We start from the raw sequence: 27731 nt of genomic DNA, 5'->3' as shown, positions 1-27731 counted from the left end.
ATGCCTTTTATTTCTTCTTGTCTAATTGCAATGGCTAATACTTCCAGTACTATGTCAAACAGGAGTGGTGAGAGTGGGCATCCCTGTCTTGTTCCTGTTCTTAGGGGAAATGGTTTTAGTTTTTGCCCATTGAGTATGATGTTGGCTGTGGGTTTGTCATATATGGCTTTTATTATGTTCAGGTATGATCCTTCTATTCCCACCTTGCTGAGAGTTTTTATCAAGAAAGGGTGTTGGATTTTGTCAAATGCTTTTTCTGCATCAATTGATATGACTATGTGGTTTTTATCTCTCAATTTGTTTATGTGATGTATTACGTTTATTGATTTGCAAATATTGTACCATCCTTGCATCCCTGGGATAAATCCTACTTGGTCATGGTGTATGATCTTTCTGATGTACTGCTGGTTTCGATTTGCTAGAATTTTGTTGAGGATTTTGGCATCTATATTCATGAGGGATATTGGCCTGTAATTCTCTTTCATTGTGTTATCTTTATCTGGTTTTGGTATTAGGGTGATGCTGGCTTCATAGAAGGAGCTTGGAAGTGTTCCTTCCTCTTGAATTTTCTGGAATAGTCTGAGGAGGATAGGTTTTAGTTCTTCCTTGAATGTTTGGTAAAACTCCCCTGTGAAGCTGCCTGGCCCTGGGCTTTTGTTTGCTGGAAGCTTTTTGATGACTGCTTCAATTTCTTCCATAGTTATCGGCCTATTGAGATGTTTAGATTCTTCCTGATTGAGTTTTGGAAGGTTGTATTTTTCTAGGAATATGTCCATTTCCTCCAGGTTGTCCAGTTTGTTAGAATAGAGTTGTTGGTAGTATTTTTTAACAATCCTCTGTATTTCGGTGAGGTCTGTTGTTATTTCACCTCTTTCATTTCTGATTTTGTTTATTTGGGTCCTCTCTCTTTGCTTCTTAGTGAGCCTGGCTAGAGGTTCATCAATCTTGTTTATCCTTTCAAAGAACCAGCTCTTGGTTTTGTTGATCTTTTGTATTGTTTTTTTTGGTCTCTATGTCATTCATTTCTGCTCTGATCTTTATTATGTCCTTCCTTCTGCTCACTGTGGGTTTTTCTTGTTGCTCTCTTTCTAATTCTTTGAGTTGTTGAGTTAGATGATTTATTAGCATTTTTTCTTGTTTTTTGAGGTAGGCCTGTAGAGCTATAAACTTCCCTCTCAGGACTGCTTTCATTGTGTCCCATAGCAATTGCATTGTTGTGTTTTTATTGTCATTAGTCTCCACGATGTTTTTAATTTCTTCTTTGATCTCGTTGATCACCCAATCATTGTTTAATAGCATGCTATTCAGCTTCCAAGTGTTTGAATTTTTTGGAAGGTTTTTATTATAGTTTATTTCTAATATGCCATTGTGGTCTGAGAAAATGCTTGATATGATTTCAATCTTTTTGAATTTGGGGAGACTTTGATTGTGACCCAGTATGTGGTCTATTTTTGAAAATGTCCCATGTGCACTTGAGAAGAACATATATCCCGTGGCTTTGGGGTGAAATGCTCTGAAGATGTCAATTAAGTCCATTTTATCTAGTGCGTCATTTAGAATTGCTGTTTCTTTGCTGATTTTTTGTCTAGAGGGTTTATCCAGTGATGTCAGTGGTGTATTAAAGTCTCCTACTATGATTGTATTGTTGTCAATCTCTCCCTTGATATCTTCTAGGAGTTTTTTTATGTATTTGGGTGCTCCTGCATTAGGTGCATATATGTTTACCAGAGTTATATCTTCTTGTTGAATTGCTCCCTTTAGTATTATGTAGTGGCCTTCCTTATCTCTTGTTATGGCCTTTGCTTTGAGGTCTATTTTATCAGAGATAAGTATCGCAACCCCAGCTTTTTTCTCATTTCCATTTGCCTGAAAATGTTTTTCCATCCCTTCACTCTCAGTCTGTGTGAATCCTTTGCTCTGAGGTGGGTCTCTTGTAGACAGCAAATATATGGGTCATGTTTTCTTATCCATTCAGCTACCCTATGTCTTTTGATTGGTGCATTTAATCCATTTACGTTTAATGTTATTATTGACAAGTACATGTTTGTTGTCATATTTTTCCTTAGTGTTTGTGTTTCTTTTTGCCTTTCTCTTTCTTCTTTTTACAGCAGTCCCTTTAGCACCTCTTGCATTGCTGCCTTGGTAGTGATAAACTCTCTTAGCCCTTTGTTGTCTGTGAAGCTCCTGATTCCACCTTCAATTTTAATGACAGCCTTGCTGGGTATAGTATTCTTGGATTAAGTCCCTTGCTTTGCCTCACTTTGTATATTTCATTCCATTCCCTTCTGGCCTGGTGTGTTTCTTTATCAGGGGGATCTCAGCCCTTCCGGGCTGCAAACTGTCTCACCAGCTGCGCCTCCTTCGCCAATTTGGGCTCAATCCACATTTTTTATAATTAACAAAATACATACATATTACCTGACCCCTTCTTTTTTCTTGTTATTCTCACTTTATTAATTCTGTTCTACTCTGTTTATTGCTCCTGAATCACACAAAATTCCCCAAGGAATTTACATTTACTGTTTACTATGCATGGAATGTTCTACAAAGTCATATGGCCTAAGATCTTACTTCTTGTGCTTGTCTCTGTTCAATATCACCGTCTCAAATATATAAATAAACCTAAATGCAAAAAAGGAGCTGAAATTCAAAATATAGCTGACATTCTACATAGGGAAAGAAACTAAGAAGCCTAATGATATGATAGGGAAATGAGAAGATGAGTAAATGTTAAAATTGGTAAAGATAAAGTTCCTTTGGAAAATTTGGTGAGAGGTTCCTCATTTTCTCCAGCCTCAGGTCTTTCTACACAGGCCTTGGGCCTTTGAAAGGAGACTTCCCAACAATATCTCAGCAGTCAGCCTGCCATGGCCTGTTTCTTGCAATGGTGCCTTCTCCACCTGACCTGCCTTACTCACCTGTGAATTGTCTTCCTTGATCTTTCCTCACTATCATCCAGGTCTCTTCCATGGTTCCAATAAGGTAATCACATGTGGTTTAAAAAGGGATCATCCTGCCCTAATGGTTTGGCTCAGTGGATAGAGCTTTGGCCTGCGGACTGAAGGGTCCCAGGTTCAGTTCCTGTGAAGGGCATGTACCTTGGTTGCGGGTACATCCCTAGTGGGAGGTGTGCAGGAGGCAGCTGATTGATGTTTCTAACTCTCTGTCCCTCTCCCTTCCTCTCTGTAAAAGATCAATAAAATACATTTTTTTTAAAAAAAGGGAACATCCTGCTTACAATATAAGAATGCCAGACCTTGTCGAAAAGAAACAAAATGTGTATTCAAAAATACTTTGAGCCTTCGTTAAATTTGCAATAACTACAAGTAAAAATGATATTAATAAGTACTTCAGAGAAAGGTAGGGGGACTCAAGAATCCAGATAGGTGGGGGAAAGTTCTTATTTTAAATAAAATCTATCTATCTATCTATCTTCTGTATCTTGACAGAAAGTATGACATTGTAATTGAGAGTACAGTTTGTGAAACCAGAGTGCCTGAGTTCAAATTCTTGCTTCTGCCACCTACAAAGACAAGCACAATATGAACATAACTATTATTTTTCTAAGAGAAAAACAAAAAGTTTTCTGAGACATCTATATCTATAGGATATTAATTTAATCTAAATGCAAAATTCATATATTACAAATTTTAACTACAAAATCAAGTTAATTATTTTACAAGAAATAACATGAAGTAACTTCACTTTTAAATGATTTCTGTTTATCCAATCTATCACTATATAAATTGCACAGACTCACCAGAAAGAACAAATCAGGACCCTTTGTATAGCTGTTCTGCCTGCCGGTAAGACAGATATCAACAGAGCAATTTTTTTACAGCAATTTAGGGCATAAACACGTTAGGAAATCTGGTCTTTGCCAATGTTTATGCAATAAACACACCAGAATTCTAATCCTGCCATTTTATCATTCCCCACCCAATAATGCTCAAATAATTTCTGTGGTAACAGGAAGAAGATATTACATTCATTTTTTTTTCTTTTTTTTATAATTCTTTATTGTTGAAAGTATTACATATGTCCCCTTTTTTCTCCAACCCACTCCAGCCCCTCCCCCTGCCCCAGCCCCCTCACCCTCACCCCTCCTCTCCAGCCCCAGGCTTTCAGCACCCTGTTGTCTGTGTTTCTGGGTTATGCATATATGCATACAAGATCCTTGGTTGATTACCTCCTACCCACCCACCCACCCACCCACCCTCCCCTGCCTTCCCACCAAGATTCCGCACTTGTTTTAATGCTTCCATGTCTCTGGATCCACTCTGTTCATCAGTTTGTTAATTAGATTCCACATATGAGTGAGATTATGTGATACTTGTCTTTCTCTGACTGACTTATTTCACTTAGCATAATACTCTCCAGGTCCCTCCATGCTGTCTCAAAGGGTAAGAGATTCTTCTTTTTTACTGCTGCATAACATTCATTTCTTAAGATAGCCCTAAAATGCACAATGAAGAAGGTATTTTAGTGAAATCATATGTTACTTGTCTCATATGTGGAATCTAATGAACAAAGTGAATAACAAGAAAATCAGAGACAGACTCATAAAGAGCAGGCTGACAACTGGAGGGGATAGTTGGGGAGAGTAAAGAGTTTGAGGGGAAAAAAACACCTCATGAACACAGACAACAATGTGGTGATTGCTGAGGTTAGGTGGAAGAGGGTATAAATGATGATGGACAGAGAGTTGACTTGGGGTAGTGAATATAAAATACAGTGTACAAATGATGTGTTGTAGAATTATACACCTGAAACCTGTGTAATTTTATTAACTAATGTCATCCCAATAAATTCAATAAAAAGGAAAAAAAGAAAACCCTGGTCAGTGTGGCTCTGTTGGCTGGGTGTTGTCCAGTGCACCAAAAGGTTGCTGGTTCAATTCCCCGTCAGGGCACATGCCAGGGTGGGGGGGCTTTATCCCCAGTAGGGGGTGTGCAAGAGGCAGCTGATATGTTCTGTTCTCACATCGATGTTTCTCCATCTCTCTCCCTCTCCCTTTCTCTCTCTCAAAAAATCAATTTAAAAATCTTAAAAAAAGAAAAAAAGAAGATATTTCATGGAGCAGGTTCCAATTTATTTAAGAGATAAACTTACCAAGTGAGACCAAGTTACTATAGTTCTCCAACATCACATCTCTGAAGTCCCTCTGAGCAGAATCCAGACTCTCCCAGTCCTGCTGAGAGAAGGCTATGGCCACATCCCTGAATGCCACTGATCCCTGAAACTGTAAACCCACATATTTCTGGGGATAATAAAGAAACTGTTTTGACTCCGAAGAGCCATAGCAATCTTGAGAACGAAGAACAAAGTTAGAGGACTCACAATACCAGATATGAAATTTATACTACAAAGCCACCGTAATCAAGACAGCCTGGTACTGGCACAAGAACAGGCATATAGATCAATGGAACAGAACAGAGACCCCAGAAATCGACCCAAGCCATTACACTCAATTAATACTTGACACAGGCGGCAAGAGCATACAATGGAATCAAGACAGTCTCTTCAATAAATGGTGTTGGGAAAATTGGACAGATACATGCAAAAAAAAATGAAACTAGACCACCAATTTACACCATACATAAGAATAAACTCGAAATGGATAAGAGACCTAAATGTAAGTTAGGAAACCATAAAAATTTTAGGAGAAACCATAGGCAGCAAAATCTCAGACATCTCTCATAGCAATATGCTTACAGCTATATCTCATTGAGCAAAGGAAACTAAGGAGAAAATAAATAGAACTGCATCAAAACAAAACACTTCTGCACAGCAAAATAAACCATCACCAAAACACAAGGGGAGCCCACTGTATGGGAGGGCATATTTGGCAATGATACATTTGATAAAGAGTTAATATTCAAAATATATAAGGAACTCATACCACTTAACAAAAGGAAGACAAACAACCCAATTTAAAAATGGGCAAAGGACCTAAATAGATACTTCTCCAAAGTGGACATACAGATGGCCAAGAGACATATGAAAAAATGCTCAGAGTCACTGATCACCAGAGAGATGCAAATTAAAACGACAATTAAGTATCACCTCACACCTGTCTGAATAGCTACCATCAACAAATCAACAAATGACAAGTGCTGGAGAGGATGTGGAGAAAAGAGAACCCTAGTACATTGTTGGTGGGAATGCAGACTGGTGCAGCCACTATGGAAAACAGAATGGAGTTTCCTCAAAAAATGAAATATGGAACTGCCATATGACCCAGTAATTCCACTTCTAGGAATATATCTTAAGAAACCCAAAACACCAATCAGAAAGAATGTATGCACCCCTATGTTCATAGCAGCACAATTTACAATAGCTAAGATCTGGAAACAGCCCAAGTGCCCATCAGTAGATGAGAGGATAAAAAAGCTGTGGTATATTTATACCATGAATACTATGGAGCATTAAAAAAGAAGGATCTCTTACCCTTTGAGACAGCATGGAGGGACCTGGAGAGTATCATGTTAAGTGAAATAAGTCAGTCAGAGAAAGACAAGTATCACATGATCTCACTCATAAGTGGAATCTAATTAACAAAATAAACTGATGAATGGAGTGGATCCAGAGACATGGAAGCATGGAACAGAGTGTGGAATCTTGGCAGGAAGATGGGGGAGGGTAGGTGGGTGGGAGGTAATCAACCAAAGACCTTGTATGCATATATGCACAACCATGGACACAGACAGTGGGGTGGTGATGGTCTGAGGAGGGGAGGTGGTGGAGGGGGAGGCTGGAGGGGGTCCATGGGGGAAGAAAAAAGAAATATGTAATACTTTCAACAATTAAGATTTTTTTTAAAAGAAATTGTTTTCAAGATGACAGGAGAGAAAATAAAGTTTTAATTTAGCAAAGGAGCAATAATATAGCAATCAAGTAGGCTGGAGGCTTATGATACAGAAAATATATGAAGCAGAATATCTATAAGTTCTGGAAAAATCCTGTTACTATGGACAAAATTTTCTGTATGCTGTGGAATACCACATTACTTCAAATTTGTTGGGAAGTAAATAAAGTAATCCAAGTTTCTCTGTTCAATAAAATCACAAAGACATTGCCTGCTAAGTACCCAACTAATAATTTCTCAAGAACTACATCATTCTGCTTTTCAGAGTAAAAGTTATGGTTTTTTTCTCAAGCATAAAAACTTTATCTTGGAAAATGGATTACACAAATTGGTTCATTCCTCAAGCTTCAAGATCATTACATCATAAGTATTTTTTCCTTGTATTCATAAATTTTTCATAATGGCAAAAAAGCATATCTTATTAATATATATCAGAGTTAGTAACTATTATATATTTATATGAGATTGGACCAAATGTCTCAGGTTCCTCCAATTCTGGTTATCTATGCTAATCTACTGCTTATGATTATACCAGAGGCCTGGTGTACAGAACTCGTGCACTGGGAGGGGGATCCCTCAGCCTGGCCTGCACCATCTCGCAGTCTGGGACCCCTTGCTCCTTACCATCCACCTGCTCACTGCTCCTTACCACTTGGCTCGCCACTCCTTAGCGCTGCCATGGAGGCAGGAGAGGCTCCCGCCACCACCGCTGCGCTTGCCAGCTGTGAGCCTGGCTTCTGGCTGAGCGGTGCTCCCCCTGTGGTCAGTGCACATCATAGCAACTGGTCATTCTGGTCGTTGCCACTGTAAAGGTCACTTAGGCTTTCATTATACAGATGCTTATATTATCACTAGAGGCCTGGTGCACGACATTCGTGCACTCTGGGGGAGGGGGTTCCCTTAGCCTGGCCTGTGCCCTCTCTCAGTCCAGGACCCCTTGGGGGATGTCCTTAGCACTGCTACAGAGGCAGGAGAGGCTCCCGCTATCTCTGCTGTGCTTGCCAGCCGTGAGCCCAGCTTGTGGTTGAGCGGTGCTCCCCCTGTGGGAGCGCACTGACCACCAGGGGGCAGCTCCTGCGTTGAGCGTCTGCCCCCTGGTGGTCAGTGCACATCATAGCAGTTGTTCAGCTGTTCTGTCAATTTGCATATTAGCCTTTTATTATATAGGATACAGTATTCCTCACTCAACACTTTAACTGTTCTTTAGTTTGTGGGTTATGATGAAGATGATTCAGAATTAAATGTATGTCACCCAAGTCAGGCAGGTCCCATTCCACAACAAATTTGACCTAGCACCACTCTCTCAGGCATTACCTGGCAAGAATCATGATATCAATGTTTCTATGTCACAATTATATCCCTTATGTGTCCCTAACAATCAATACAATATCAGATCTGTGGAAAATTTTATTTTCTAATGTGTAGTCAAATGAGGCCAGTGTCTCAAACTTACCACACCATAGACTGACATAAGAATCTCAAATAATTCTCTCCTGGAACTTCACATCTTCACTCTCTATCACAGCCCTTCAGCAAAGACGTATCACACAGGACCTGCTCAGTAATTTGCTAGATAAGCCCATGAACACCAATTAGCAAAGGAAACCTCATAAGGAGGAAGCAGTTGTTTGGCATTGTTCAAATACGAGGAATCAAGAAGCAGATAATTTGAAGGTGCTCTCTTCAGAAAAACACTTTTGGTTAATTAATGAAAATATCTAGGTAATCTAAATGTCCAATATTTCAAGGAAAAAAAACAATAATTTACATGGGTCATGCTTTTAGCCACATAAGAACCAGTAAGTCTTCCTTGAAGTTTCTCTGCCAGAGAAGTTCAAACTAAAAATTCCAGAGCTGAGAAAAGACGGCTTTAGTGTTCCCAGCAACTTCAGCCAAAAATCCACAGTGACCCAAGCTGTAAACAGCTGGATGCTGAACAACAGCATTTCTTCAATGAAGCCAGAATCAGACCCTTCAGCAGGAGGTTTTCTGGCTAGGCCAGTGGTCGGCAAACTCATTCGTCAACAGAGCCAAATATCAACAGTACAACAATTGAAATTTCTTTTGAGAGCCAAATTTTTTAAACTTAAACTTCTTCTAACGCCACTTCTTCAAAATAGACTCGCCAAGGCCATGGTATTTTGTGGAAGAGCCACACTCAAGGGGCCAAAGAGCCACATGTGGCTCGTGAGCCGCAGTTTGCCGACCACTGGGCTAGGCCTTCATTTTGGGGAAGTCAATCTGGATCTAAAATATGGCTGCACAGTTCTGCTTTGAAGATTCTCCTTCCTGAATTCCTATATTCTAACTAAAAAAGAGGCCATATCAGCCAAGCCAGAGCTGCTTTTGCATCCTCAGGATAAGGTCAAGACATGGAAAAGGGAAAATATAGAAGATATTGATCAGGCATTTGCTAACATCTCAATGGCTCCGTTTTCTCATCATTAGAATAGGGATAAGAATATCAGCTACTACATATAGTTATCTTGAAGAATAAGAAAATCTATTTAAAACACTTAGTATCCTATATAATGAAAGGCTAATATGCAAATCAACTGAACTGTGGAATGACCAGTCACTATGATGTGCACTGACCACCAGGGGGCAGACGCTCAATGCAGGAGCTGCCCCTGGTGGTCATTGCACTCCCACAAGGGGAGCGCAACTCAGCCAGAAGCTGGGCTCCTGGCTGGCGAATGCAGCGGTGATGGCGGGAACCTCTCCCACCTCAGCTGCAGCTCTAAGGATCCCTCGGGGGATGTCCGCCTGACAGCTTAGGCCCACTCCCTGCCTAAGCCAGCAGGCGGACATCCTCCAAGGAGCCCCGGACTGCGAGAAGACACAGGCTGGGCTGAGGGTCCCTCCGCCCTGCCCCCCAGTGCATGAATGTTGTGCATCGGGCCTCTAGTAATAAAATAATTGCTATCAAGAGTTAGCTATTATTGTTGAAGAACATTTACATGCCCCTTATTTCAGTTTTATAAAAGAAACAATTTGTTTCCATTTTTTACTTATCTCTGGCATGCTTTCCTATAATTCTAACTAAAACAGTTAGTGTCCTGGCCTTAAGGATGCACCTTTTCTTTTAAAAAATAGCAGAAAAGATTCTCTGACATCTCCCCTTTAATTTATCTGTAGAAATTAGAGAGAGGGACCATTCTGCAATAAGATGCAAACTTGAAATAGTTAACAAAGGTTGAGTTCTTTTTGTGCAATATGAAGCTACTGGTGTAAATGTTTATAACTATTATTATTGTGTCTCTTTTTTTACATAAATTTGTCACTGGAAATGTAATTTGTATAACAGATCCTTGGAAGCCATTTTTCCTGCACTGATAATTTTTTGTATGACATTGCTATAATTCAACAAGGTGTAAAAACTTGTAAGGTTTTTCAAACAAGAGGATCACTGGGTGCTTCCCTTTTCTTCCTGCTATATGCAAATAATAATGAATCCTATAGTTTACTTTTTTAATCTAAGAGTTGAAGAGTCTTTGTTACTTTAAAAAATCAATTAGTGTGATTTTATTCTGAAAACAGAATCATATCATATGCTAACAAAAACAGAGGGTAAGTGCCCTTTTTATATTAGTAACTATTATAAAATATATTAATAACTAAAATATTAATAACTAGTATCAATATTATATTGATACTATTATCAATATAAAATATTATATTAATAACCATAAAATATTAATAACTATTATGTCTGTGTCTCAAAAATAAAAAGCAGTTTCCTTCTACTCCCACACTCACAATATCCTGACACCAAATGCGTGGGGGGTTTTCCCCACATGTACCAATTCTCCAACACCTGCTGGGTGTCCTACAACTCAATTCGGCTCTGACACTGTCTTCCTGGATCTACCTGGCATTACCATCAGCTCCCACAGGTTCAGGACTCAATACCACAAGACTGATCTCGCTCCAAATGCCACCACAAGTTCCAGGCTGTCATCTATACTTCTGACCAACCCGCTGGAACTCAGGGCTCCGGGGTGGGGGGTAGGATGGGTTTCACATCCCACTTTCTCAGGAGCTTTTCTTGACGAAACTTAAGGCTCTGAAATTCCCACCTCAAGATCACTTCTGTGTCTCCCTGCTGGAAGCCTCATTCGACGGTTGGGCAACAGACCTCCCGCCTCCCTCTGGGGCCATCTGTCTAGGGCAGACCCACAGGGATTGGGAGGGGAGGGTGGGCAGGAAGCAGCGGGGACCTAGAACTCGGGTCACAGCGGTACCCCTCACAGCTAGAGAGTCCAAGTTCACACGGCGGTCCCGCCCCCAGTCTTCGCGGGCACACCGGCACTCCCTCTCACACACTCGTCAGCCCCACAGTCACAGTCCCTCCCCCACTAATCCCGCACAGGCCTAGGATCTGGACAGACCAGAGCCTCCTCACCCACAGCGCTGTCCACCGCCACGCTCACCGCAGGTCAGGGTTCGGTTCCGCGCCCGCCCGCATCCGCAGAGCCCCCTCCCACCCCCCACCTCCCCGCTCCCCCGCACGTCCCGCAGGAATTGTTTCCCTTCCCAGAAGCCAAGTAACCCCCCTGGGGCTGGACTGGGGCTCCAGAGTTCTCCCTCATGCCAGGTGTAGACTTTTAACTCACAAACTCCAAGTAGGCTGCCGCACCAACCACAAAACGGTGGTGGTTAAAAAGGCAGACCGGGATTGCCCCGGTGGCTTTTGGGAAACGTAGTCCGGAGCCCAAGTGCAGGCGAACTATGTAGCCCTTGGCTCTCAGGAGCGGTGCCCAGAGACTTGGCGAGTTCTTGCTGGGTATTGAAAGTGCTCAGCAAAGGTTCTCACTGAGCTGTCAACCTGGCCTGACTCTGCTGGCCCTAGAGGTGGGCGAGTTTGAAGATCGGTTTGAGGCCCAGAGGAGGTGAATAGGGTCAGTCCTGTCCAGGCAAGGCCCAGATGAGCAATTAGGAGACCTGAGGCTTGAAGTAGAGAGCCAACCCAGGAAACACTATCATACCTGACAAAACAAACACATTATATACTAAAATGTGTTTGTTACTTTAACATAAGAGTATGAGAAAATAGGTGTTTGAAATTATTAATCTTTCTGTATTGTTTATTATTTGGTTACAGAAATCCTATATAATAAAAGCTTAATATGTTAAGTGTCTGGTCATTTGGTCGTCTATTCAACCAATCAAAGCATAATATGCTAATGATATGCTAAGGCCCCTCAACTGCTCGCTATAATGTGCACTGACCACCAGGGGGCAGACGCTCCTGCTGGTAAGTTAGCTTGTTGCTGGGGTCTGATGGATCAGGACTGAGCAAGATGGGCAGCCGGACACACCCTGGAGCCCTCCTGTGGTCCCTCCCCAGCTGGCCAACCTCCCACATCCCTCCCCAGCCCTGATTGTGCACTGGTGGGATCCCTAGTCCTGGCCTGCACCCTCTCGCAATCCGGGACCCCTCAGGGGATGTTGGGAGAGCTGGTTTCAGCCCCATCTCGCAGGCCAGGCCGAGGGACCCCACTGGTGCACGAATTCGTGCACCGGGCCTCTAGTATAAAATAGATATCAGTAGGACTAATTGGCAATTAGTAATAACAGCAAGGCAAACTCATGTGAGAGAAAAATGTTTCTGTCCTCGGACACAACAATTTAACTTTTTATTAGATATCTACATTTTGTATGCTATATTTGAAAAGTTGAAGTGGATGTTGTACTGGGCAGATGGTGGATAAAGAAAAACTGAATTTAAGAAAAAGGGATGGGTGATGGGATATCCAAAGGGAAGGCTGCACAGCACTGAGCCAAGGGGACAATGATGGCAGCACCCAGGAGCTGGAGTTTCCATTCTTATATGCAGTCACTAGCAGGAAGCTCTTGTCCCTCAGTGGGTTTGGGGGCTGAGCTGGTGGACTTGGAATGCAGATGGACTATAGGGCAACAATGTAGTTTTGCCCTATAGTTCTAACATACACAAATCCCCCCAGAGCAAGGACAATGGGCCAGGTATATAAACTAACTAGGGCAGAAAGTTCCAGATGCCTAGCAAGGGGCAAAACTGGAAAAACAAGAACCTCACCCCCCAGGGTGACCTTTCCTCACCTAGAATATCACTGGTCGTCCAGTTTAGACCCTTGACTTTTCCTCCCTAAAGAGAACATCTAGGCCTCAGTTGTATTTCAGCTCCAGGCCCAGAAAAGCAGCAAAACCAAACAAGTGACCATCCCTTCTTAGCAAGACGCAGAATTCTACTCAAAATATGGAAAAGTGGATCACCAGACGATCAACATGGACTGGACCCTGGGACCTGCTTCTCACCACTCCAACTGCTCTGAAGGTGGCAGGGGTAAAGCCCTGGATCCATAACACCAGTGTGAAGAGGGTACCAGAAGGGGAAGAATGGGTAACCGAACCCAAGGACCCTTTGAAGGTTGTCTTTTGAAGGCACTGTAATTGCAGTCTTGACCACTGCTGGTCTGGCTGAAGGAGAACTAATTCCATCCAGAAGAGATAAAAATATTTGGGAGTATTTAGCAAAAAAAAAAAATGTTCTTAATATCTCTGACTCTTGCCTTTCAGGAGGAACCTGTGTAGAACAGGCCTTTACATCTTGCCTAGTAGGAGTTCGGACACCAATTGCTAATATACAGAGTTATACTCTTTCTATTCATTTTGGGAAGAAAGTCACATACAGGGACCTTTATGCATTGGGACCCACTGTTTGGGAAAAAGATGCAGGGATGTTTTCTCTAAAGGTTGCTGCAATAGCTCCCCATGGCAAATGTCTGACTTTCACCAGGTGTTCTGGCTATTGTTTTTCAGTATCTAATAATTATAATATAAACTATTCTGATCATTTCACCCTCTCTTATAGTAATGGGCATACTAAGCTGCTGGCTGGTTGGTCTCTGTTATGTGGGGTAACTGTTTATTCTTATACTAGAGGCCTGGTGCACAAAATTCATGCACCAGTAGGGTCCCTAGGCCTGGCTGGAGATCAGGGCCAATCAGGGCCTTCCAGCTGCAAGTTGGGACTTCCCTTCCCCGGCTATAGGCTGCCAGCCAGGGCCTTCCTTCATTCCTTGCCACCCCCTGGTGGTCAGCGTACGTCATAGCAAGCAATCAAACTCCTGGCCTCCCAGTCAAACTCCCAAGGGGACAATTTGCATATTAGACTTTTATATAGAGAGATTCCTGCCAACAGTACCGGGAGCCTTGTTCCTCAGGACAACTGACAGAAGATAGAAACCTTCACCCTGATTAAGAATAATTACTAACAGCCCTAACCAGTTTGGCTCAGCTGATAGAGCATCGGCCTGTGGACTGAAGGGTCCCAGGTTCGATTCTGGTCAAGGGCATGTACCTTGGTTGCGGGCACATCCCCATAGGGGGTGTGCAGGAGGCAGCTGATTGATGTTTCCTTCCATCGATGTTTCTAACTCTCTATCCCTCTCCCTTCCTCTCTGTAAAAAATCAATAAAATATATTTTTAAAAAAGAACAATTGCTAACAAATAGAAAGTGGTGAAAAATGTTAAGACTTTAGAGCAATATAATCCTTAACAATGGCCATTTGTAAGCTTCCCGCCACAGGAGAACAAAAGACCAGGAAACACTTGCTGGACACCAGGAGTCAGACCATTGAAACAGTCCTGAAGACACCTGATCGCACACCTGCATTCCATCCCCATTCCAAGCCCACCAGCCCAGCCCCCAGACCCACTGAAGACAAAACCAAATACAAGGATGAAACTCCAGCTCCTGGGTGCTGCCATCATCAACCCAATGTCCCCTTGGCTTGGTGCTGTGCAGCCTTTCCCTTTGGATATCCCATCCCCCATCCCTTTCCTTAAATAAATTCAATTTTTCTTTATCCATCATTTGAGATGGCTATTTAGCCTGTCTGCAAGCACCATGTTACCCTTTCAATATTATTGTGTGTTCTTAAGATAACATAAATGTAGGAACTTTTAAAAGGAGAATGTAAACACTATAGGACTAATTAAATGGATATTGTCTATATTTAAAGGAAATGTTTCTTTCTGTCTCATCATACATTAGGATATTTTTACTCATTCTGTTTGCTTTTCCAATAATACTTCTCTAAATTACCTGTAGCTTTATGGCATTCTTTTTTTATGTAGGGGTAAAACTGAATGTAGTAAAACATAAAATTCACTTTGACTTACAGATCTGATCTTATATCAAGCCCACATTACACTAATTCCTAGTGTCAGTCCAATGTTAGGACATCAAGCTAAATATCGTCTCCACAAAATGTTTGCATATGGAATATTTAGGATTTTACTGACTCAGAATACGGTTTTAGCCTTATAGGAATTAGTTTCCAGTGCTCCAAAAATGTCCCTCTGCTTTGTATCCACAAGCTTTTTTTTGGTTAAATAGTTGTTTGTTGACTAGATCCTTTGCATCTGTAAGTTCACCTTACAGCCTATTCATGCATGAAATGCCCACCATGTTTAAACACTCTGAAACACATTGAATGTCATAAGTTAAACGTCTTCTCAGGGAAAATGTTGTCACATCATGGAGGCAGTAAAAACTTGTGAAATCATGCATTCTTCAACCACTTGTTGAACACCTGCAGGGGGGCCCTGCCTGTTCTGGTTCTGGAGATAGTGTGGTGAAACCTCGAAATAACTAATTAGGGAGAGCTGGTGACCATTAAAGCCAAAAGTCCTGACTATAATAAAGTAGACTTTCCAAATGTGTATGTTAAAAAATTGACAAATTAGTTTACCTGTTTTCACTTATGTAGACACCTTTGTGTAATTAAAATTAAGCATATGTGAAAAGTTTAATTTCACAGAAAAGCTTTCTATATGTATTACTGTAATCTTAAATTTATACTGAATAGGTCTAGAAAATTCATGTGTTCCCAAGTCTCCATGAGTAAACAAATGCACACGGCTGGGGCATGGCTTAGAACGTCAGCCTGCACGAGTTAAAACTGCTACAGAAAATCACGCCAAGCCACAGCAGAACCAATTACCACACGTGATGCGGTATGAACATTGTTTATGAGCAGTGATTCTTGGATTAAATATGTAGACTATAATTGTATATATGTAATATTTATTTATGTTGGTGAAATTACTACAGTGTTTTTTTCCCAACATATGACCTATTTGCTAAAATTTGTTAAAAATAATAGTGAAGGAGAGAAACCAAGATGGCGGCATAGGTAAACACCTAAACTGCTGCCTCACACAATTTCAAAACTACAACTAAAAGACAGAACGGACACCATCCAGAACCACAGGAAAGCTGGCTGAGTGGGAATTCTACAACTAGAAGGAAAGAGGAAAGCTCCGGAGAAGGAGTGGCAAAGGGCTGAGGTACGGAGACGCACTCAGAGAGGAAGGGCGGCGGAGTGCCTGGTTGGCTTTCTCTGGCGGGAGGGGGAAGGAAGCCCCCGACTGCACTGAACCCCATTTCCGACTGCACTGAACTTCAGTTCTGGGCAAAACCCTGTGGACCCAGGCTCATACAGGGGGAGTTTGGACTCCCAGGTAGAGAGAAAGGTACACGGAGACTCGGAGACTCAGAGACTCAGGGGAGCCACGGCGGCAGGGGTCTGGAGGCGCGAGTGCGCACAAAGACTGACTGTGGAGGTTACCACAGGCTATCCCTAGCGGAAGGGAGTCAGAAGCTCCTGACTGCACCGAACCCCAGTTCCGACTGCACTGAACCGCAGTTCCGGGCGAGCCCCTAGGGACCCATGCTCTTACAGGGGAAATCTGGACTGTAAGGTGGAAACTCAGGAACCACGGAAGGCAGAGGTCTGGAGACTCGCACGCAAGGGCAGGGCTGATGGGAAGCCAAGACTGTCTGCTCCTCCCTGAGACTCCACCCCTTCCAAGCTGAGCACAGAGGCTTTTGCAATCTGGCAAGGCTAATCCTATAAGGCTGTCTCCAGCACCGAAAATCTCCCAGTGTAGACACAGCTGATCCTCACAGCCAACTGGCCTGCAGGTCAATTCCTCGCAGTGATACCAACAACAATCAAGACTTAACTACAACAAGGCTGTACACACAGTCCACAAAGGAGTGCACCAAGAGTGTCCACCTCAGGTAACTGGGGAGGCCGACCCACTGGGCCATATAGGAAACCTAGCACACAAACCTACCCTACCAACTCAGGGAAGCAGTGAAAAAAGGGGAGACAAAGAAACAGATCACAAACGAAAGAAATGGAGGAAAACAAACGACTGGATATAGAATTCAAAACCACGGTTATAAGGCTTTTCAAGAATATCCTAGAAAAGGCTGATAAATATAACAAGACCCTCGAAGATATGAAAAAGGACCAACTAGAAATTAAACATACACTGACTGAAATAAAAAATATTATACAGAGACCCAACAGCAGACTAGAGGATTGCAAGAATCAAGTCAAAGATTTGAAATACAAAGAAGCAAAAAACACTCAACCGGAAAAGCAAAAAGAAAAAAGAATCCAAAAATTTGAAGATAGTGTAAGAAGCCTCTGGGACAACTTCAAGCGTACCAACATCAGAATTATGGGGGTGCCAGAAGAAGAGAGAGAGCAAGATACTGAAAACCTATTGGAAGAAATAATGACTAAAAACTTCCCCCACCTGGTGAAAGAAATAGACTTACAAGTCCAGGAAGCGCACAGAACTCCAAACAAAAGGAATCCAAAGAGGACCACACCAAGACACATCATAATTAAAATGCCAAGAGCAAAAGACAAAGAGAGAATATTAAAAGCAGCAAGAGAAAAAGTTAGTTACCTACAAAAAAGCACCCATATGACTGTCACCTGATTTCTCAACAGAAACTATGCAGGCCAGACAGGAGTGGCAAGAAATATTCAAAGTGATGAATAGCAAGAACCTACAACCAAGACTACTCTACCCAGCAAAGCTATTATTCAGAATGGAAGGTCAGATAAAGAGCTTCACAGATAAGAAAAAGCTAAAGGAGTTCATCACCACCAAACCAGTATTATATGAAATGCTGAAAGGTATTCTTAAAGAAGAGGAAGAAGAAGAAAAAGGTAAAGATAAAAATTATGAACAAATACATATCTATCAACAAGTGAACTTAAAAATCAAGTGAATTAAAAATCTGAGGAACAGAATAAACTGGTGAATATAATAGAATCAGGGGCATAGAAAGGGAGTGGACTGATAATTCTCAGGGGAAAAGGGGTATGGGGGGTGCAGGAAGAGACTGGACAAAAATCATACACCTATGGATGAGGACAGTGTGGGGGGAGGTAAGGGCAAAGGGTGGGGTGGGAACCAGGTGGAGGGGAGTTATGGGGGGGGGGAAAGGAGAAACAATTGTAATAATCTGAATAATAAAGATTTATTAAATTTTAAAAAATAATAATAGTGAAGTAATAACAAAAAAAAACAACTTAATTTAATTATAAGCAAATCTTGGTTAAAAGCATTTTTAAATTAACAGGGTGTTAATTTTCACATATAACATACAAACCAGAAATTTTGTTGATTAAATCCGAAGTCCATTAAATCGAGGCCCACAAAATCAAGGGTTCACTATGCTGGTAAAATCTCCTGAGCCAAGAGTCCAAAGGAAAAGAGTGAAAACTTCAGGACTACATCAACAGTTTATTAAGGAAACTTACATATGAGGCATGACTTGGGCGGCAAGATTATGTGAATGTCCTCTGCTAATGGCAGGTGCAAAGAGTTATACAGAACAGGGCAGGATGGCTAGGGGTGCTGGGGCATGACCTGTCCCAGATAAGGGGGGAATGGCTTACACTCTTGCCTAGGGCAGGGCGAGGGCCTGTTCCAGGAACCAGCATGTCTGGGGCATAGGGGAGGGGTCAGGTGGTCTCAGGAGATGCACCTGAAGAAAGCTGTTTTGGCCTGGATCTCGTTGGACTTAGCATAAGTGTCCAGCAGCAGTCAGGCAGGAGTCATGTCACGAAACAGTTTTCCTCCACAAGTAGCTCATGTTCCCAAGTTGAAGATAGATCTGTTATCAGTGACAGTGGAGTACTCACCTGTAGAAGTGGGGGATTCCTTTCCCCACTGGGTGCTGGGGGTCAGGTCCTTATGCTATCTTGAGGAAAATAATTTTTGAGACTTGCTCGGGAGAATGAGTGATTTTTATTTGCATGGAATTACATCTCTCGGTTCCCAAAGTCCCATTACCCTTAATCCAGCCCTGAAGAGGGGATTCAGCGGCATTTCCTTGTTAGACAGAAGGAAATGGAAAATTCTTCATTGTAGACCTGAAAGGCAGCAAGGGGACTCACTTAAGGAACCAGAAATGGGGCTCCTCCATATACCCCCTGGATTCAGGACCCAGTGGAAGTGATGCCCTTCCCAGGGTCTCCTGACTTAGCAAGTGTTTATGACTACCCATGTTAAACAACAAAACTCACCTGAGTGAATTTGAAGATCTACTTGGCTTTATTAACTGATCTGTGACTCGGGCAGCATCCCATCTAGTTCCTAGAAGGGTGCTCCACCGAGGTGCACAAAATGGAAGGTATTCATAGAAAGAAGGGCGGGGCAGGTGAGCTATGAACAAAAGAAAAGGAAGGATTATATTTAGACATCTTGTTTTGGGAGTAAGTTTATTAAAGCTGGGGACAGTGAACAGGGACAGAAGGAGCCGCTCACTCACAGGGAAGTCTAGGCAGGGCTGCTTTGGCTCACTAAGAAATAAAAGTCACAGTGACAGAAGCAAGCCAAAGAGGGGCTCTACTGGCTCACTGAAAAGCCAGAGGTGAAAAAAGAAGCCCTGGGGCCTGGGAGACAGGTTCAGGGGGTCAGCCTGGGGGATGAGCTGCCGCTGTCCAGTGCTCCATGGTTGCCAGCCTCATGGAAACCGTAGAGTTCAGGAGATTCGTGCCTGTGAGGAGAGAAGGTGGGGAAGGAAAAGGTGCAGGTTGCTCCCAGGAGGAAGAGCTCGCCTGGGTCTTTTGTTTTGAGGGCTTTTAAAGGCTAGGAGTTTAAGGAAGGTCTTAAGGAAGGATCTCAACAGAATATTCATCAGTTTTATGCTGAGGCACCAAAATGAGATTTATTCCCTTAACTTCATCTGTCCTTGAGTGTGGTTGGAAAATGGCACTAATTGGATTTCTGCTGTCTACTGAGTAGGGTAATTTAAGCTACTTACCCTCTAGCTGGGGAGAAGAAGTATAATTTACTCCTAAATTAGGGAAGATGGGATTTTGTGAATTACTAGATGGCTGTAAACTGCTTGGCTGTTTAAGTGTTCTATTCCACTTGTCCTGGTTTACTAGGACAAGTAAGCCCTGGGGCCTTGGATACAGGCTTAGGGGGTAAGCCCAGGATGAGCTCCCCTAGCTGCAAGTTTCGTGGGGACTCTTAGAATTTAGGAGATGCATGCCTTTGAGGGGAGAAGAGGGGAGATGAAAAGGTGCAAGTGTGCTCCTGGGAGGGAGATCATGTCTAGAGTCTTTTTGAGGGGAGGGAATAGACAGGGATTTTTATTATGCAGATTGCCTCTTCTTTCTATGGAGAAGGGAAAGGGCTTATATGACAGATTACTTCATTAGTGTTGACCAGAAAATTCCAGGCTGGTTGATTAAGATTATGTTTCTGGGAGAGGTTGAAACAGCAATTAGGTCAGGTATTAAATTTAGGTTTGGTATTATGGGCTTCTAGCATATGTGATGCCATTTTGGGGCTGTGATTTTCTCTTTAACACCCACTTCTCACCTTCTTCTTTGTTTGGACCAAATTTTAGTCAAGCTTCCCTGCTCCCAATTGCCCTTGAAATTTAGTTTGACCCCTAGCCTTGAGCAAGTACTTAATACAGAATTTATCCCCACCCCCCTTGCCCCCATCAGCTTATCTGGACAATTGGCTAAGGATAGCAAGACACCTTTCCTATCAAACTGATGCTGATTAATATTCCCCCTTGCATGCTCAACTGCTCCTTGAAAGTTTCTGGTAAATTTGCTTACCTCTCCCCATAAAAGAAAACCTTTTTGTATTTGATATTGCCAATGAAAACAAAAACTGAAGCTCTGTAAATTTAAGACAAGAGTTTTATTTAGGCCTCAGTGAGGACTACTCCCGAAGCAGAGATTCAAGAAGCCTTGAAACAGTGCTCTAACTTTGGGGAAGTGAAAGGCTCTTTCATAGGCAGAAAAGTAAGCAAAGATGCATTTGGTACATTAGAAGTTACAATTAGGATGAGTATGCCTCCCTGGTTAACAGTTTTACATCAAATGGAAGGGAGGCATTAAGAAAAAAAGGTTGACCTCCTCCCACTGAGTGTATGATCAGACAGTGCGGGGCGGGGGCAGGAAAATACATTATATATATATAGTTGAGTTGCTGCTGAGAACCTGTTGGGTGTCAGGGAGACTGGGAGCAGGGTCTGGAAACAATCAAATTACTTTGAAACTTTTGAGGTGAATCTTTTATGGCGCTGTAGAAAGAACAGGCACTATTTCTGTAAGTATTGACCTTTAGTGTTGAAACTTTGTAGGGCATATACTGGACTAGTCCCCATGGTTTGCCTTAGAAAGAACTTTTTGTTTGTGAGGCTCATTGTTCTTCCTTGGTTACTGATTTAGTCAAAGGAGCCAAAGCACCATTTCCCTTCCTTAATATTGAGAGGCTTGCCGTTTTCTGAGATCACAGTTCTCTTTATTTGAAGTCTTTTTGAATAGTTTCTCCTTAAACTTAAGTCCAGATTTGTTTTTATTTGACAAGAGCAGGGAGAAAAGAAGAGATCCAGACACTGCTAATCCATGTAACATGTACAGTGGCCAATAAAGTGAGAAGTTGAGAGGATCAGGGACCCTGTGGGCAATGTCAGCCAGAGGTGGACAAACGGAGTGTGTCCTTCGGACTCACAAAACCCATTCAAACCCGCTCTGAATGGGGTGTGACCTCCCCAAAGGCTGAGTCTCATTGTCCCCTGAGGAAAACGTCTATAAGTGCACACTCAATGTCACCTGAGTAATATGTGCCCAAGGGTCAGGGCACCACTCCCCGGGTCTGTGCAAAAGGAAGACTGGTCTGGAGACCCCAGAGAGCACTCACCCCCATCCAACAATCAAGGACAAAGAGTCTCAGAAAGCATAACTGAGGCACCACTGCTTGTGTACAAAGCATGGGGGCGGGTTTCATGCTCATCATTGTCCCACCCTGCTCAGTCTTGTCAAACAAAGGTTGTCACTGCCAATTCAATGCCAACAAGAATCCCTCATTTGTAGTAAATGGGGATATTTTATTCAGTCAAAACAAGTCAATTGTGAAATAGCTTAGCTGTGAGACACCCTAGGCATCAAATAATCTAGTCAAAACAACCCCGGGGAGAAAAATTAGCTCAGGCATTACAGCTCTGGCTAGGGAAATGGAGTCATTGAGGCAGAGGTGAAGCTGGCTTATAAGAGAAGAGGGCCTGCCCCAGTCTGATTGGTCCATTTCTTTGCAAATGAGGACCTCAAATTCACATAGTTTGATTGGTCCAAATAGCACTATCCTGATTGGTTGGAATGGAGCTGCTCTGGTTGGTTGGTAAAGATAAAAATGAGTTCTGATTGACTGGGAAAATCTCAGCCCTATTGATCAAATTTTGATCCTAGGAGCTCTCATATAAGGGTGGATGCAGGCAGCAGGACTCAGGCAGAGAAAACTCTTTGCAGCTTCACTGGTGATATCTGTGAAAACATAAAATACGACTCCTGCAGCCCTAGCTGGTTTGGCTCAGTGGATGGGCCCTGGGTTCGATCCTGGTCAAGAGCACATGCCCAGGTTGCAGGCTCGATGCCCAGTAGGGGGTGTGCAGGAGGCAGCCAATCGATGATTATCTCTTATCGTTGATGTTTCTATCTCTCTCCCTCTCCCTTCCTCTCTGAAATTAATAAAAATATATTTTAAAAAAATATGACTCTTGCCTGAGCAAGCAGATTTACAGGTAATGTTTAAAAAATTTACATAAATGCACAAGTTTGTACCATTTGACATATTTTTGTTATCTTTTAAAACAGCACATGCAGGAAATGTCATAAACTAAAGATAGACCAATTGTCCAAGGGATGTATTTTTAGGCCACATGACTCAACCAGTGGGAACATTTATACTTAACTAGTGGCCTGGTGCACGAAATTCATGCATGGGGGAGGGGGTCCCTCAGCCTGAACTGCACCCTCTCCAATCTGGGACCCCTCGGGGGATGTCTGACTGCCAGTTTAGGCCCGATTCCTGTGGCAGTCGGACATCCCTCTCGCAATCCGGGACCTCTGGCTCCTAACTGTTCACCTGCCTGCCTGCCCAATTGCCCCTAACCACTCTGTCTGCCGGCCTGGTCACCCCCAACTGCCTCCCCGCCGGCCAGATCACCCCCAACTGCCCTCCCCTGCTGGCCTCATGGCCCCCAACTGGCCTCCCCTGCTGGCCTCATGGCCTCCAACTGCCCTCCCCGGCTGGCCTCATGGTCCCCAACTGCCTGCCCCGGCCGGCCTCATGGCCCCCAACTGCCCTCCCTGGCTGGTCTCCAGGAAGGTCTCCTGGTCTAATTAGCATATTACCCTTTCATTAGTATAGGTACCCTTAGGCAAAAGCAGAGAGTGTAGTTGACATGTTTCCAAGTTTGTGACATAAGCTGACATGCTATTATCCCTGTCTTATTCTTTGGAACTAGGACAACACCTGCTCTTGCCTCACTTCTGGTTCACATGGCACCCAGACCCAGGCACAGATGTGTGAACATGATGTGATCAGCCTGATATCTAGAGGCTTAAGGTCACAAAGTTCCATCCTAATCAAGACACCATCTGCCCATCACCTGAACCTGCAAGTTCCATGAGAGTGCTAAATCCAGGGGAGGTGGGAAAACTGGAACAACCACCAAGGTACAAGGCCATTTTAGGAAGGAGCACAAATGAGAAAGCCTAACGAAGACAGAATTTCATGACTGCCTATTTTCCATTGGCAACAAGTCATTTGCATGGTCCAAATGAAATGTAAGTGAATCTGGGATGTGCTCTCCTCCCAGGAGTCCAGAAAGAGATAAAGGCTTGCTGGGCATCTAGCCAGTTTCTAATACAATGCATCAATTTGGTCACTAGGTACTTATTTTATTATTCCTCCTATGCATTCAACACTCTTGGTTGTGTTTTCTGCTCTCTGACCTCATGTCTATGGTGAATTACAAACTTCAAGTCTTTTCTCCACTTAATAATATCAAAAGGATTTTGCATAGAGAAAACACTCAATACAAATTGGCATGTTAATCCATTTTCAAATAGCATTTATGTAATAACTAGAGGCCTGGTGCACGGAATTCGTGCACGGGGACGGGGGTGTCCCTCAGCCTGACCTGCACCCTTTCCAATCTGGGAGCACTCAGGGGATGTCCTGCTGACAGCTTAGGCCTGCTCCCCATGGTTCTCTGCTCTCTGAGGGGCCTGCCTGCTCCACACCGTGGTGACGGCCAAGCAGGCCATGCTGGGTGCTGCCTACAGGCTGCACTTCACTGCTCCCAGGTCGCTGAGGCCGTGCTGCGAGCTGCCTGCGGGCTGCGCTTGCCTGCTCCTGGGTCGCGGCAGTGATGGCCAAGCAGGCCATGCTGGGAGCTGCCTCCTCCCTGCTGTCAGTCTCCATGGAGGTGATGCGGTTAATTTGCATACTCACTCCTGATTGGCTGGTGGGCATTGCGAAGTGATGGTCAATTTGCATATTTCTCTTTTATTAGTGTAGATTATATCTTTTCTTAATGGAGAATAATCTACAAAAAGGAAAAAGTATTTTTTCTAAGAAAATATTTGAACTATAGTTGAACCATTGAACCAAATAATTGAATCTCTATGTTGCTATTTTACCTCCTGCCCTTGTTCAGAAAGTTACATAAAATCACATCACAGTTTACCACTGACATGATAGTGTAAATTGTAGTATTCTATTTTTTCACAAACTTTATTTTAGTTTGAACCACATGAAATTGTCATTTCTGTAAGTCAAAAGAGGTTAAATATTTGCAATTTAATGTTGTCTAATCTAACAAAATAAGCACTCCCCAATTTAATTCAGCTACCATAATTATAATAATTTGATGGTGGTGAATTATTATATTTTTTTAAATAAAATAATATTTTACTTATGTTTCTTCTTCTTTCTTTTTTTCAAGGCAAATATCTTTACTTCTGCAGAACAGTGCGTACCAACACAGGCTCTGGCAGCACACACACTGAACGGGCGGTCCATTTGGAGTTTTATTCCTGACACACGCCGTTTATTACTCACTCTTGACTTATCAGAGCTTAGGCTCACATTCTTGTGCAATTGGCTAATTCAGAGGAAGCAAGGAGGGGTTGCCCTTTGCCATTTCAAAATGGCAGCTGCAAGTCAGGCGAGCCAAAATGGTGGTTGCCTAAACTCCCTTCTTTGACAGAAAAGATTACTTGTTTATTCTCACAATTCTCCCCTTTTCTTATTAAACTCTTTTCTTCCAACTCAGTCAGCATTAACTGACTTTCATGGTCTGCAATGTCTATGAGAAGGAGATCATCTTGCTGTTTGGTCAGTGTGGTTTCAATTAACCTTTGGATAAGACCCCTCATACATGGGATGATATAACATCCCATTACTTTAACTCCTAACCCAACTATCAAAGAGGTGTATATGGATACCATCATTCCTTTCCACTTTCTGAACCATTGCTCTAGTAAATCAGAGAAAGGATCCTCAATTCCAGGATTCTCAGCGAACTCATTAGCTAAAGGGCATCTAGCCCTGTGGGGCCTTAGTAATGGTTCCGTCTGAAGCTGTGTTGTCAGGGATGAATGTACAACACTGGTCCCCCAACATTACACATACTCCTCCTTTTTCTGCCAGAATCATATCCAAGGCCAACCTATTCCCACACATCATCTTGCTGGTGGCATCTAGTTGTTCAGCTATACCTTTAACTGCATCTCGAGTATAGTTAACAAACCTTTGCTCGTTATAGTAAATATAATTAATCCAATCCACATTTTTGTTGGTGGTTGACCACCAAAACAGGACAGATTCAAATCCTGCAGCAATCTGATTTCTAGCCTTAAACTCGTTTGACACTCCTCCTGGAACCCCAATGAAATCTCTGTAAATATGGGGCTCAAAGGAGCCCCCTGGACTCTCTCTCCTGTTCCTAGTCTGTCTGTTCATTGAAAAAGGTTTATGATATGCCAAAGTGAAAGGGATAGCCAATTGTATCAGAGTGCAAGTTCCACTCCAATTGCTGGGCAAGGCCACAAGTAATGGTCCCCTGCAATACCACCAGATATCAGCACAGGGTATCGACAATGCAGAATGATTGGCTTCTGAGAATACTTGGCCACTTATGCATCCAGATAAATTTCCCATAAACTCTGAGTACTGTTTCCCCCACCTTGAGAGTCAGGAGGTATAGTTTACATCAGAAGACAAGGGCTGGATTGTTTTGGGGGACCCTTGCTCTTTACCTCTGTTGGATGGGAACAACAGGGAGAGAGTCTTACAGGAAGGGTTTCTCCAGGTAGTTTCCTCCTGATACAGGGCAAGCATACATTCCATCCCGTTACTGTCTGAGGTCCATCCGAATGGAAATAGGACCACTTGGGCCTCTAACCTTCCTGCCGCACAAGCATAACAGTCGCTTTTATTTAGGGCGCGTACAGAATATTTAATCCATTCCACCCAGGCATTCGTTTCCTTATATCCTACTTCTATTTGCATGCTGGTGGCAGTGGCTTAGGGGATCTTGTCCTGTGATATCTACTTCTACCGGTAAATCTAGTCCTAGCCAATCTTTTGGCCCAAAGGCTGAAATATACAAGTCATTCAAGTTATCTATAACCAATAACTTAACTGGGAAGGCATGAGCCAGATTGTACACATTTCCCCAGCCCACATTGTAAGCCCCTGCAATTTGCCAGAACCTTAAAGCAAATAGACAGCTTACAGTTTCTTTAGTGTTAATTTCAAGGGGCTATGTCCTGGTACGGCTGTCCAAGTTGAGGTGTCTCTACCCAAAGAGGCTGGTGGTATGCCCCCAACCCAAGTGTGATGGGTCAAACCACGTTCTGCAGTCCAAACAGCAGTCTCAGTGGCATGCAAGATAAGGTAGGATCCTTCCCAGGAGGGTTCCAACTTGTTTCCCTCCAAGTCTTGACCAGAACATAGTCTCCTGGTCGATGGCAGTGAGCCGGGAACTTAAGAGGAGGGCCTTGGGTCAGGAAGCCTTCTAACCTGAGAGAGATTAAAGTAAAAGAGATATCCAGTACATAGTTCTTAAGAAATTGGTCCTTAGTCTCCATTGTAGGAAGAACTTGAGGCATTCCAAGGCCTATTGGAATCACCTAAAGCTAATTGTAGGTCAAGAAAAAGTTTAACTTCATTTGTCCTTGGGTGTGGTCAGCAAATGACACTAATTGGATTTCTGCTATCTGTCTCCCTAAGTACATTGATATAAGCTATTTGCCCTCTGGTTAGGGAGGCAAAATGCAAATCGTTAATCTTAAGTGTCCTTGGTTTAGGGAAAATGGGATATACTAAATAGCTCCAAATTGTTGTTTAACCATCTCAGTTTCTCTATTCTACTTGTCCTGTGTCATTTATATAACTTCCTTTTAACATTTCTCCTTACAGACATTCCACAAATTTCACAAACCTTATGACTTTCAGAACCCACTTTCTTTTTCCTTCAAAATGACACCAAAATCACAATTTCTTCCCAATTAGTTAGAATTCTTAACCCTTAGAAACCTTAAATTTTAGGTGACATGTAATTAACATTTCTCAGATTAGCAATACATTCACATTTTTAAGAGACTAATATGCAAATAGACTGATGGCAGAACAACCGAACAACCAACCAGTCGCTAATGATGTGTGCTGACCACCAGGGGGCTT

General features: G+C 42.7%; 1 protein-coding gene across 6 annotated transcripts in view; it reads right to left on the bottom strand.

Moving 5' to 3' along the window:
• Nucleotides 1-3259: 3259 nt before the first annotated feature.
• The window catches only part of LOC308235906 (zinc finger protein 181-like), a 74198-nt gene continuing 49726 nt past the window's right edge, over nt 3260-27731 (bottom strand). Inside the window, exons 6-8 of one of the 6 annotated variants that reach the window (XR_013959226.1) lie at nt 24495-24588; nt 19256-19394; nt 18960-19102 (exon numbers count right to left, since the gene is read on the bottom strand). Coding sequence is in view for 3 of the 6 variants with exons in the window: in XM_080645121.1 (XP_080501247.1) it covers nt 3503-3523 (21 nt within the window). In the remaining 3 variants the exon portion in view is untranslated. Of the gene's footprint in view, nt 3524-18446; nt 19103-19255; nt 19395-19440; nt 19729-24494; nt 24589-27731 lie in introns of those variants that run through there. The other 5 variants (XR_013959225.1, XR_013959227.1, XM_080645121.1 and 2 more) reach the window with 5 other exon arrangements.

This window comes from Plecotus auritus, assembly GCF_963455305.1.
Source record: "Plecotus auritus genome assembly, chromosome: 10".
Classification (NCBI taxonomy): Eukaryota; Metazoa; Chordata; class Mammalia; order Chiroptera; family Vespertilionidae; genus Plecotus; species Plecotus auritus.
Note: the sequence above shows the minus strand (reverse complement) of the source record. Positions and strands in the feature narration are given on the sequence as shown.